Genomic DNA, 14,732 nt, shown 5'->3' on the forward strand with positions numbered 1-14,732 from the left:
TAGTTGTAAACCACAAAGAGGAAAACATTCCACTCTCTCCTCCTACGACACAGAAATATTTCATTTATTTATCACTAATTGTAATTAGTTTCTTTTCGTACTTAAAGAATTTCTATTAATGGCATATTTATATTTTATATCGTTATGAAATACTGGAGGAGGAAATGTTCTGGAGGAAATATGGGGGGAAAGGGAGGAGACATTTGGGGTCCAAATGTGTTTCCAAGATATAAAACACAAATAAATCCATTTGCAATTAATAACAAACAAAAAAATCACAAAAAGGAAAAACAAAAAACTAAAAACAAACTAAAAACTAAAAAACTATAGATATAATCATAAGAATTAAAAAAGTGTGCACAGATAAAAGGTCTACCTTGATGGGTACAATGTCAGGGCAGTACATAGGCTGGAAGTACATCTGAGGGGTGGTGCCTACGGGGCCAAATTCGAACGAATGACCTCGAACTCCTTCCACCTCCCACTGTTGACTCTGTGGTGGCAATCGATGGAATGTGTGGAATGACGGAACACTGGGGTAACATTCACTAATGGGTGAGTTGCCGCTTGTCGTAATCAAGACATCCTTGAAAGAGTCAAGAGGGTAAGGGTCAGCAGTGAATCACTGAATATTCTACGATGTCTAGTGTTTTTTTGAGATATTCACAATCACAATGTAAGCAATCTACTTTAGTACTACTGTTATTGTATTTTTTAATCTGTTTGTTTATTCTTAATGGATTTAAAAGGTACGTTAAAAAAAAAAAAAAAGACCAGAACTTAACTTTTAGCGACAGCTGTTTACTAGCACTAGCTTAACACTCTATTTCTCATTTCAATACCATTTTACACACACTATACAGGGTGTTTCAAAATGAATATCGGGTTGAGTTGATTTTAGTTTAGCGTCCCTTTCAGCAGCGAGGCTATATGAGACGTGGACCTACTGATTAACGTGGAATCCGAACCACATGAGCTCCCGCCGGGAATCTAACCCTGGTCTCCCACGCCAAATGAATATCGGGGTTTTAAGGTTTTGTGTATTTATTATAATTAGGTTGCAATTTAAATAATACATCAGATGAAAGAGCAACTCAAAAGATTTTGATACAAGTGTTTAATGTGAACACCATTCGTCACACGGCACACATCGAGTCGATAGGCGAGAAAGGCCCATAAATTTTCCGCTGTAATATGGCACAAAACACATTCAATTTAGGGGAGTCTCGTTGCAACTGTACCATCTCGTAGGGATCTGCTGACCGCTACATGCAAACATTATGAGTGTTCATATCGCCATTTAGGTGAAGTGTGATGCATCACTGAAGACGACACGATCCAAAAAACCTTCATCGTCATGCAGCAACATTTCATTTGCAAAGTTGGCATGTAAACAGTAATCTGTAGACTTTAGATCTTGTAGCAACTGGAAACCATAAGGAGGTAGTTGTAAGCGTCTCCTTAAAATTCTTCACACAGACGATTGCACTGGAGATTCACAGAACTACAGATTCAGTCTTTGCAAAATATAAAACACGAAAAGCTTTTGTGCTCACTAGTCGCCATTTTTTGCTACTAGCTCGCTACTAGCTTGCTACTAGCTCGCTTTCTAACGGCAGATAGAGGAAACAGTGCATGTGCATACAAAACTGTTTGAGTTGCTCTTTCATTTGAGTACTATTTACCACTGTAAGTTAATTGTAATGAATACTAGAAAGCCTTAAAATCCCTATATTAATTTTGAAACACCCTGTATATTTCTGAAAGTACCACGAACAGGCGACAAATTTTGCGTCAAAACTTAACCAGAATTTTCTTATTACGTTTTATTTATTAGTCTTTTAACCAACTTACAGATTCTTCCTTGTGGCTAATTTACATTAGGATCAGTAGCCATCAACATCACTAAGAACGGGAAACAAGTGAAAAGTCAGGCAGGGTGTACATTTAAAGATACCAACCCAGCATTCGCCAGAGGGAACTCGGAAAAAAAAAAAACTGGGAGAAAAGCTTAATCAAGATGGTTGGTCCTCGGATTAAACCACAGAAGCTCCTGATTACAAAGCAAGAACGCTAACAACTAGGCTATACCCACTCAATAATGTTCAGCATCAGATCCACGAAAATGTATATTAATTGTCTATAGGAGAGCCAATAAGAGAAAGTCTTTGACAGCTAGCAATGACGTTGTCACTACTCACGTGTCAAGGTTTTCTTTCGGTGCATCTGTAGTGGCAATTTAATTAATGATGTAAGACAGAGTGACCGTGGTTGGTAACACCAGTACCAAAGTAGGGGCTGCATTGTCCTACCGCATGTGGTAAGAAACGTCAGAGACCATCTCTTGTTGGCCGTGCTATAACCGCCGCCAACTCGAAGGAAAATAGGGTTAAAACTCAAAATTGCCATATGTTACTGTTTTCGGTTATTAAATTAATGGTGATCATTATATGAACAGCTAATACAATTTGGAGGTAAAAATACAAGTAATATATCACAATGGACAATTTCTAAACACCAAATTAAATACTTACAAATATCCTGTTTTTTCCAACGGTAGGTTGAATTTTCAGTTGCTGCCTGCTAAAACCTTTTTCAGAGCACAGTAGTACGATGGGATGGATACTTATGTTAGCTCTATGTAAATTTGAGTTAACTTTTATATTATTATTATTATTATTATTATTATTATTATTATTATTATTATTATTATTATTTTCTGAATATTATTTTCCTCAAAACTTAACTTCCTACCTTCGACTCAGAAGTAGGATCTATAACATAGCAGAAAATTCAACCTATCGTGTGAAAACACACAATATTTATAATATTTCGTATGAAGCACTTAGGTGACGCTAACTGATAAATAATATTTCCCTATTTGCAATAACAATCCATTAATTATAATAAAAAAATCCATTTAAATCTGTGCGTGTGTATTGAATGGTGTACATCTTCATTTACATCTAACAGAGGAAGAATATCCACGATGAATTCAGCAACAAACGTTCTGTCATGGTAACTGAACGAATGACAAACCACAAATCTGACCTTTGACACTTTTTCTTTTCTATCACTGAGACCCTAGTATTACTATATCGTTGTAGCTCTATCATACTCTTGACATAAAACGTATTTTTTCATACTTGCGAATATCGAGAGTCGACACTGAACATCAAAATATTTCGATAAATTAGTCAAGTGGCGGGGCTTGAGGGAAGACAAGGTAGACAACGTCTACCTTTTAGTATTTTAAATGCATTAAGTTTAGGTATTTTGTCTAACTTAAAATCTCCTATAATTTCTTTTTCGTTTTATTTATTTATTTATTTATTTATTTATTCATGATGAAACTAGATCCTTTTCTAGAAGTTGGCTTCCATGTAAGTAGACAGATCCCCCAGCGTCTAGCGTAACCTTAACATTATCTCTGTGTTGGATCCATATTTCTGGTATCAACCTATAGAAGTATAGGAGTACCAGCTGCTCAAGAAATGAAGGACTAAAGACTCGTCGTGAAGAATTCTATAATATATAAACTTAAACTTCCAATTAACATTAAACTAATTAAACAAGTTCTGTTAATGAAAATTTATACTTCCAAAGATATTTTTCATTTCTTTCTTTCTTTTTTTGTCTATAAATTATGAATACTTTTGAACTATCACACACAGAATTCATTTTTTGAATAGATTTACTAATATATTGATACCGTTATGGTGTTTACAGATTGTTATTCCTAGTTACACGTGGAAAAAAAAGTAAAAAATTAATATAGAGCTGAACTACTTTCTTTTCTTGATGATAAAACATAACATATTCTAGAAAATGTTACACTACAAACAAGATACACGTATATTAGACATGCTAGCAAACTATATAATATATCTATCATGTTGTGACTTAATAGAACAGATTTTGAAACTGTTTTGAGTAAATTATAACAGGATTTTAACAAAAATGGAAGGAAAAATCTTAAAGTAACAGAAAAACTATTATTGTTTGATAGGTATGTTGAATGCGTAAATATCTTTAAAAAATATTTGAAATCTGAAAACTTTTTAAATATCATATTAGGTGAAAAAAGTTAATACAAATATTCTTCTTAAAAATTCACTTTTTTTTTTTTTAATCCAATACCCTAATTGAGGCCAACGGTCACTGGAAATTCAATTTTAAAATTAGTTATCCAAAATTACTCCTGAAGTAACAATGTTTTGATCTAACATTATATTAATATATTTACGTACCAATATGGCGCATTATCCATCAACTAATAAAAGAATAATATTTACCACTTTTATATTTCTTGACTATGATTTTGACCTCCTCCTGAGATCTTTTGAGGGTCAGAGTTTTATGTCCAACTAATTTAAAACTGTGCTTTCATTTACTTACAACTAGCTGCACATTCACACAAAAATAGCCGAAATTACAAAATATTTCGGTTACTACAAAAAATAGAGACTTGATGGCATTGATGTTTGAGAACAGAATACCTAAAATGGCGGATTAGAAACACGACAGAGGTGTACTTATGTATGTAAATAATTTTTCTACGTTCAATTACTATTTTAGATTTTTCAACTCTTCCAATTTGTGTAAAAGAAATTTGTATATTATATATATATATATATATATATATATATATATATATATATATATATATATACAGGGTGTTACAAATGTGTCACAATATATTGGAAATAAGAAAAAAAGTTCATATGGACCTGTGCTCAAAAGTGACGGAGCTTCGGAGTTATAGGGTGACGAAAACGTGAAACAAGTGAACTTTTAAAGTTCATAGCTCCATTACTATGGGACCTATCGTAGTCGAGTCAAGACATCACTGAGGAACTGGTATGTGAACTATCCAAATATCCATGTTTAAGGATGTTCCAGCACTTGCACACCAATTTTTAGAGAGGTAGGTGGAGAGTGATCAAGTGCTCCCAAACAGCCTCTAAAAATGATTGTGCAAGTACCGAAGGATTCTGAAAGATGGATATTTGGCTAGTTCACATACTAGTTCCTCAGTGATGTATCGATCCGACTACGATCGGTCCTATAGTAGTAGAACTATGGACGTTTAAAGTTCACTTTTTCGCGTTTTCGGCACCTTATAACTAGAAAACTACGCAGGTCCATATAAACTTTTCTTATTTTGACGTGAGGAATCTTTTCTTAACATATTGTGACAATTTTTTGTTAACACCCTGTATATATTGGAATACCTAGGATGATATAAGAATATAAAAAGTAACCATGAAGTTAGTCTTAAGTGGCACATACAGAGAAGGAGCTAACTAGTTTTGTATCAACTTTAACCCACAAAAGACCTCAAGAAAAGGTCAAAATCATAGTTACGAGAAATCAAAGCGATGCACTGGTGGATATTTCTTATTAATTAAACATTACATTCTTGCTACCAGAAATATGATTTTGTACGGACAGATAATAAGTGCTTTTAACAGCTGTCGCTATGTTTTAATTCTGGTGTTAAATACAACTTCGAAACTCGAATTTTCATTCAGTCACTTAAATTGCATCGATATTTTTTTTAAAAAAGTACCATGAACAAAAAACCTCACAATTTACACCAAACAATTTTAGGTACGAAAAATCTATTAGAAAAGCAATATACAGCAAACATGACATAATATGGAAGAAATAGGGAGAATAATAGACCCCAAAACCAAAGAAAGAGTATTTTAGAAGTTACCCAGAAAACGAAAGGATGAACACGAATTTTCTACAAATAATTCAAATGTTGCTGAAACTGGTCTCCCAGATTAAGATTTTTTTTGAGTTTTAGTAAGAAATTTGGAACTCTGGAGAGGAACATATTGAAAGTCATACTTTCTCTGAACTTGTGATTTATACAAAACAATATCTGTCGACAGAAATCAGAAATTAATAAAGATATGTTAATGGTACACATAAAAATAATAACTTGTGCAGGATTTACAAAACATAATATATTAACAAAATGGTTACGATCATTCACAGAAATTAAACAAACAATACTTACAAGTAAACATACATATAGTATAAAACCTGTTACCACAGTAATAAAATAAACTGAGAATCACAAACACACACACATATATATGAATACATATATATTAATGTTGGAGATCCTTATGATACAGGGAGTTTTAAAGTTTTTAATTTTTGATTTGATTTTTAACTATTCTTTTCAGAATCGAGGTTATATAAGACAAAATTTTCAGTTTAAAATGCGTTCCGAAACACTAGCCAGGTTTGTATTCGAGAGAAGTCCGCCCCCCCTTCCCTCCGGTAGTCACACTCCGGACCACACGCTTTAGCCATTTTACATATACTTTACAGCTGTAGGGAGGAGCAGTCAAAAACTTCCCCGAATGATGCTGTAGTTCTGATATTTGTGAAGCAATCACAATGAATCTTATGCAGTACGGTTCTTAAGTTGCATAATTCTGAATTTAACAAGTGTAAACACGTCTTAAGAGTCTTCATCCCGGCGAAATTAAAATACCGCTAATTTTACAGTAATTATGTGATATCTTCAAATAGATAAAAGATAATTGAAATATGGAACAAGACCGCCCTAGACAATATTATTTTGCGTGAGGTACCGTTATCACAAGTCACCTAGTGGCTTTCCGTTTTCAGCTGTTTAGAAACGCGAAAATAAATGCCGATTTTCAAAATGGCTCGAAATCGAAAGCAGATAAGTGAGTCGTGATAACGGTTTCTCATGTAAAATAATATTGTCTAGGGCGCTCTTGTTCCACATTTCGATTATCTTTTATCTATTTGAAGATATCACATAATTACTGTAAAATTAGCGGTATTTTAATTTCGCCGGGATGAAGACTCTTAACAGCCAGTGTACGAGCAGTGTAGCTGAATGCAGGAATGTGTGGTAATCAGTTGGTGAAAATTTCACAGATCGGGCAACGCACAAACATCAAATTATACAACAATGATTTCTGACAGCTCAGCTCGCGAGGATGACTGAGGAGTGCGGTGTTGCCATGTGCTTCTCGCGCAAGGGGAGAATCGTCTGCTTCCTCGTTGAGGGCGGGAGGGGGTGAGTGAAAGTTTGGCAATGTGCAGTGGTTACCATAGAGACGCGACAGGTTCTGAGCCTTAGGTTGGTTGACGTGCTGTCTTTTGCTCGCTCGCCGTGACACTGTGCAAAGCTGTAAGAAATCATCGTTCACGCGCCAGGGTATAATGTGCAAATTGGAGAAAATATGATTCAGAGAGTTTCATGACCTTAGAAACAGTCTACCACCATCGGATGTTAGGCTCTTCCCAAAGCGGTAAAAAAAATGGGCTTTTTTCGCCGACGTAGAAGAGATCAAAACTAACGCGTCGACTGAACTTCGGAAGATAGCAAAAGGGACTTTTTTGTCGATGTTTCCAGCAATTGCAGAAGCGATGGAACAAATACGTGTGTGTGTTCCAAAAAATGCCAACTTTGAAGATGAGTAAGTAAATGTGTACTTATATTGTAGTAATAAAGAGCTACAACTGAATTGTGGGAATTTTTTTACTTTTTGACTGGCCCTCGTATTTGATTTTCATACATTTCTAATATTTTAAAATAAATTTCTACTAGATTTGTCTTTCTTTTGTTTTTCATCTACTTTACAATTTTAATTTCTAATAATTTTAGGCTATTCCGATTGGAATTATATTTACTTAGATTCAAAAAAAAAAAAAAAATTGAGAGCGAATGTATAGTTATACGAGCTGTATCAGGAAAGTAAATACCGTTTTGAAAAAACAAAAAAAAAAAAAAATATTTGAGAGCGAATGTATAGTTATACGAGGTGTATCAGGAAAGTAAATACCGTTTTGAAAAAAAAAAACATTTGAGAGCGAATGTATAGTTATACGAGGTGTATCAGGAAAGTAAATACCGTTTTGAAAATACAAAATATATATATATATATATATATATATATATATATATATATATATATATATATATATATATATATATATATATATATATATATATATATATATATATATATATATATATATTTGAGAGCGAATGTATAGTTATATGAGGTGTACCAGGAAAGTAAATACCGTTTTGAAAATCCAAAAAGAATACTAAAGCAGGTTTGTACAAGCTAAATTTATTTTTACATGAAACAGCACACAAACTATTTTTCGATATAGTTTTCAAAAATGTTCAAATACTTGTCAGAGGGAGTGATCAACTTGTCCAAATCTTCCTCAATGAAACGTCCCACCAGTGTACCGGCAAGTGTCGCCGCTGGCGCTAGTGTGACAGCAGCGCTAATGTCGCCATGTCACCACCAGAATCGAAACAACAATCAATGGAGTGGCGACACACAGGATCTTTCACAAAGCAAAAGTTCAAAACGACAATGTCAGCACAAATCCTCATGTGCACAATGTTTTTGGGACAGGAAAGGAATTTTGCTAGTTGACTTCGTATCTAGAGGTGAAAACAATCAATGTGGAACGATCCTGTGTAATTCTTAGAAAAATTCGGCATGCAATCCAAAACTGACTACCACTTGTTCCTGTACTTGAAAGTGACGACGACGCTGAATAAAGCAGTGGAGTTACGGTTATCTTCACTGTTTGGGATGATTCTTTGAGGAAGGTTTGAACAAGTTGCTCACCCGCTGTGACAAGTGTTTGAACATTGGTGAAAGTAATAAATTTGTAACTAGATGAGGAAATATCTTTTCATACTAAAATATTATAAGTAAAGAATGAATTTAAACTTACGCCATGACTATACAATTTAGACGCAAGAAGTGTTCGGAAATTAGTCCTATTTTACACAAAATGGAAACTTTTACAGCTTTTTTTAAAACTACATAAAATAAACAATTAAAATAACAATAAAATGTTTAAATTAAAAATTAGAGCTGGCACTTCATCTAACAGCCTCTGTAATACTAATCTTTCAAAAAAAAAAAAAAAAAAAAAAAAAAAAAAAAAACATTTGAATTTACACATCAATTTTACTAAACAAAGTTATTAATTGTTTCTTTTACTGTTGTGTTAAAACTTTTCTCAAAATAATGTTTGAATTAAGTTTTTTTTTCCTTTCTATACTTTTTAAACATTTTTTAATTACCGTCTATTTCTAAATGTCATATATTTTTGTCGAACTTTTAAAACAAAATTTTTACGTAGGTAAGACTTTAAATCATTTAAAAAGAAATAATTTGTTCCTAGTCTGCAAAAATGAGTGAGATTGCCTATTTATTCCAGACTGACAACTGCATTGAATAAGATCTATACCCAATACGGTTTCCGTACAGCATCAAAAAACCCCAAAACCTTAGAAAAGAACATTAACCAATTTAAGAGTTATTACACGGATTCCAATGAAAAATTGGGTATTTATTAAATGAAATGCAGTTGCCATCATTGTTGCATAATGAAGTTGCTATCATTGTTGAATAGACAAAGTCAAAAGAAATTTAAAGGTGCATGTCACGGAGCATATTAGGGACTCAAAATCAGAAAGCTCGGTGTCAGGTCTATCAAAACCTCTAAAAGAAACACAACACAAGATAGAAGTTTCAAAAATTTTATTGGGGACCAGAAATGAAGTAGAAAATGAACGCGTACTTGAAAATGTATTTATTTAGTTAAAAAGAAAGAAAATTAAATTTGGACAAAGGATGATTAAGTGATGAATGAGAAACAGTAATTACAAAATTGTCACAGCATTGGCAAAACAACATTGCATTGGCATTGAAAAGAATACCACGAGCTGGCAATCTTTCACCAAAGAAAACAGCGCACAAATCGACTCTGCCATATTGTAGCTTACATCGTCATCTTTTGATGTTTACCGGTGTACTTGATAACGTGTTTTCCAGCACAGCTCTTTCCTTGGTAAATCCGTTCCATTTTATTCTTTCATGTGTTTTATTATTTTTTTTCTGTTTTTATCCTCCATGACCAAGACTAAAAAAGGGAATCGAAAGCTCGAAATACAAATAATATTCAGGAATTACAGAAACTTGTAAACAGAATAATAGTTAGAATCCCTGGGCGTGGTTTTACATTGCTTGTATTAGATTCACTGAAGATGATTGAGATGTATCTCCCGAAACGGTGCAGAAAATGAGTAAAACAGTTTTAATATTATTTGTGAAAAATGAAATCTTTGAGTTTTACGTCCCACGATTATGCCGGTTAGGCTGAAGGAGATGGTGATGATGAGTAATGAATGAAATGGTGGAATGAAGAAAGTGGGAGGAAACGGGAGAACCCCGAGAAAACCCACGCACACGGTGTTTGTCCACCACAAAATTCACTTGGCGGGGGCTGGGATCGAACCCGGGACCCCTATCACCAGAGGTGAACGCTCTACCACTGAGCTACCGTGGCCCCAACATTATTTGTGAAATGCTTGTAATAAATACACTGAAGATGATGGAGATGTATCTACCGAAACGGTGGAGAAAATAAGTAAAGAAGTTTTAACATTATTTGAGAACTGCTTGTAATAGATTCACTTAAGATGATGGAGATGTATCTACAAAAACGGTGCAGAAAATGAGTAAAGAAATTTTAACATTATTTGTGAACTGCTTGTAATAGATTCACTGAAGACGATGGAGATGTATCTCTTGAAACGGTGCAGAAAAAATTGTGACGTTCTTAACATTACCTACAAACTGCTTGTATTAGATTCACTGACGATGGTGGAGATCTCTTTACCGAAACGAAGCAAGGAATGGGTAACGAAGTTTTAACATTATTTACTCCTTACTACTCATTAACACTCATAATTCATATTTACGGATTAGCAAGTAAACAGTTACACGCTCTATTTAAAAACTGTCAAAGGTTAAGTTATCAAACTGCAAAATGAAGTAAATGTGTTTTAATCACCAACAGCTCTAAGAAACTTTATGGTATCAAAGGACATATTATTTGCTACAACAGCACAAACAGCATATTATTTGCTATCCCTTATTGCAATGTGATATTATATATATTCTGAAACAAGAGGCTTTGTAAACGGTAGCACTTACGAAAGTACAAACACAGGTTACTGCTTTAACAAGAGATACATTTCACAAGTTGTTTCATTGATGCTATTTCCATTTCCCACCTCGATATTACATGTTTTTTTTTTACGGAAATTTATTTTTCTTTTCTGACATCTAAATAATGGAAAAAAGTTTTTGAATAACATTTTCTAAAGTCGGCCTATTGTATTTCAAAGTTTAACGTAAACATACTTTATTTTATCATGAATGTGTAGTATGAATATTATTTATTCAGAAAATATATTTTATTCTCGTTTTATAGTTTTTCTTTATGTCGTTGTCGTTCATTATTTATTCATGTTTTTCTTACCAAAGAAGTTCTAAATTTTTTGTTTCATATTTTATCTGCAAATTTATCAAATAGCCTATTATTTTCATGTTGACAAATAAATTCTTTTTTATTATTATTTATATTTACAATTTATACAATAGTTTTCCTACAGAAAACGAACAAAACAAAAAAAAAATAAATAAATATACTAATACGGCTAAAATTACGAAAATACTTCCGAAGCTTTTCTTTTTTCTAAGAAACGGTAAATTTTAACTTAACGCTGACCTATTTTTTATTGATTACAAGAAGGAGAAAATTAAAAAAAAAAAACAATGTTACAACACCGACATACATGTTCAATGTTTGTCAGATTATTAAAATTATTGTTTTTACTTCAAATTTTGGGAAATCTGTTACAACAAATTTTTATAAAAAATATTCATGTAAAGTTTGAAGATAGAGGAAAAAAGTAAAATGATGGATTAAAAAAACAAGTAGAAAAACATGGTTTCATTTGCTAGATATGTTGTGAATACATATGGCTATGATTTTCTTCGAAATATTTTTGGATTTTAAGCTGAGGTCTTAAGTAGTCTGTGTGACGGCAGTGAAACTGAAAAACTATTGGCTTCGTAACATAAATATCTATGTTTGCAGTATTGATTAATACTGCCGTCTTACAATGGCAAATAGGAATGTTTGAGTATTGGTTAATACTGCCATTTCACAATGGCAAACACAAATATTCAAGTATTGGTTAATACTGCCATCTCACAATGGCCAATAGGAATGTTCGTGACGGTTTTGTAGATACACCACTCTTAGATTCATGATTACTCGTACACTGACAACACTTCTCTACACCTATCTCCCCTCACATCCCTTTCATTTGTATTTTCCTGTTTTTCTGTGTTGCTGCTCCGACGTCACACATTGCCCAGTTAGAAATAATTGCTACAGCCCTTTCCTTACATACATCCCATTCTTAGATTCATGACTAGTGGTACACTGGCAACACTTCTCTACACTTTTCTCCCTTTTCATCCTCTTCGCTACCTGTTTCTCTTTGTCGCTACTCTTAGAGTAAAAATTAATGTTCCGATCTTGTACAGGAAGCAATTGGAAATGACTACTCAATCCTTTTTTCGTGGAGGATGTTCCGAAAGAACCGGATATAGTCAGAAACTACAGTACGTATTATTTTTTAAAATAATAATAATAATAATAATAATAATAATAATAATAATAATAATAATAATAATAATAATAATAATAATAATAATAATAATATTTACATTAAAAGTTGGGCATAAGCAAGAAAAGGAGTCCAAACATACAATTACAAGCCGCCACAGGGTATAGCTACAACAACCAATAAAGAGGTCAAAACTGCATACCACAACACAACTACGGCCACACTATTTTCAGCTGATAAACCAACAAATATCGGAGAAGTAAAAAGAAGAAAGAAACAACAATGAAGAAGTTTTACACTTCCCCAACAATATACAAATCCTACTTACCTGAGTTTGACACATGTGAGATAGTCTAGGATCTGTGGCGGCCGGGAATCGCTTCCCTGCTTGAATATCTTTGACTCGTTTGATGGCCAAAAGAATCTTCTTTTGGTGGCCTAATTTGACGATTCCTATGTCCTCGAGATCTTCCCACGTAAGCTGAGTGACGTCTTCTACGGTTTGGTAACCCTGTTGGCGCAGTGCTGGCAAATAGTCTTCTAACCTTAGGATTCGTAACCATTCTTCAATAGAACCCTAATTTAAAAATAAATATAGTATATACTTTATAATATAGCATAATGAAAACTTAGGAAATTTTTAGACTACGTATTTATAGCAAGAACACAATTGCTTTATCAAATATTTGTATTTAACTTCCACTGTAATTTTTATTCTATTATTTTTAGTTATGTTACCTCTTACCATCTAGTACCGTCCATTTTTAAAATCTTTCTTCAAGCTTCTGTTAACGTAATAAAGATCAACCCTCTTAGTGTCTACAAAGTATGGTTGTGAAAATGTACGTTTTTTTTTTTTTTTTTTTTCGTGCGAGGGGAAGTCAAAAAGTAAAGGAACTTGCAATTTCTCGCATTAGGGTTTGGTAGCACTGCTAGTTATACTTAATTAGCGTCATTTGCAATAATTCTATACAACGTGTCACTCTTATTCCCGTGTTAGTTGTTGGAGTGTAGCAGATCGTTACATATGGCAGCTCCATTGGCGATCTGCTCCACAGAGGAAATGAAGGTAGTGATTCGCTTTTTGTTTGCGGTAGGTGTTAAACCTGCGGGAAATTATTCGTCGAATGCAAGGGCAGAATTGTGACAGGTGTTTATCGCGAAACGAGATTTACGAGAGCATTTCAAACAGAGAAGAACTTCTATGTGTGACGAGGAAAGATCAGGCAGGCCATCGACGTCAACAACTGAGCACAATTTGAACGTCACTGAGGGTGTGGTGATAGAAAACTGGCAAATCACAGTGGACGAAATCGCCAATACTTTACATATCACGTCATGGTTCAGCGATGCAGAAATCATTGATGCGGTGCAAAATTGGTTACAGGTGCAACCGAAAAACTTTTTTTTTTTTTTTTTTTTTTTAACGACGGAATCAAAACATTTGTGAAACGACGGGAAAAGTGCGTTGAACTGCAGGGAGATTATGTAGAAAAATAATGTACGTTTCAGTTCTCTATCATTAGAATAAATGTACCTTTTCTCTAGTTCCTTTACTTTTTGAATTCTCCTCGTATTATACTTATTCCTGTCTAAAATAAACCTTTCACTACTTATAAACTCTTCCTTGTCTCTCTTTCTCTTTTACTACGATTTTATTCTGCAAAATATTTTGTTCGTTTGTTCTTTGATGTTCCTAATAGATTTATGCGATAAATTTATATTACGTTTGCAGTTAATTGACAAATAGTACCAAGGAATAAGTACCAGATAATTTTGAAGACTGAAGATGATGACAGTAGCTTATTTACTTGTTTTCAGGTTCCGTAGCATACGGACACGAGTTTCATAAGGATCGAGATTCATCTGCTATCTTACATCATCACTTATCATTTTCATCAATTTTTACAGTTAAATTCTTATATAACAAAACAAACAAAGCTGAAGTGATACAGGCGACGGGAACCTAGGTCGGCACCTGACGAAATAAACCCTCACTTGAAGACAGACAGAAAAGAAAGAAAAAAAAAGTAAGAAAGAAGTAAGTAAGTAAATTTTACTAAAATTCAAAAGGAAGAAAATTTTCAAATTATTTGACTATTTATATATTACTTTGCAAGAAAATTGATCCTGAATAGACTCAATTACATTAAAAATCTGTATATCGTCTGCATGTAATAGAAACTTAGATGTTAAATTCTCAGAGATA

At 33.3% G+C, this 14,732-nt stretch overlaps 1 protein-coding gene across 4 annotated transcripts in view; it reads right to left on the minus strand.

Annotated features, from left to right (window-relative positions):
• The window catches only part of ckn (CRK like proto-oncogene, adaptor protein), a 580,084-nt gene that overhangs the window by 35,142 nt on the left and 530,210 nt on the right, over nucleotides 1-14,732 (minus strand). For 3 of the 4 annotated variants that reach the window (XM_081732142.1, XM_081732141.1, XM_081732138.1), the window contains exons 8-9: nucleotides 12,852-13,100; nucleotides 377-586 (exon numbers count right to left, since the gene is read on the minus strand). In XM_081732142.1, the coding sequence (XP_081588268.1) occupies nucleotides 377-586; nucleotides 12,852-13,100 (459 nt within the window). The remainder of the gene's footprint in view (nucleotides 1-376; nucleotides 587-12,851; nucleotides 13,101-14,732) is intronic. The other variant, XM_081732139.1, reaches the window with a different exon arrangement.

This window comes from Thermobia domestica, chromosome 11 (assembly GCF_964235325.1).
Source record: "Thermobia domestica chromosome 11, izTheDome1.hap1.1, whole genome shotgun sequence".
In the NCBI taxonomy this organism is placed as follows: Eukaryota; Metazoa; Arthropoda; class Insecta; order Zygentoma; family Lepismatidae; genus Thermobia; species Thermobia domestica.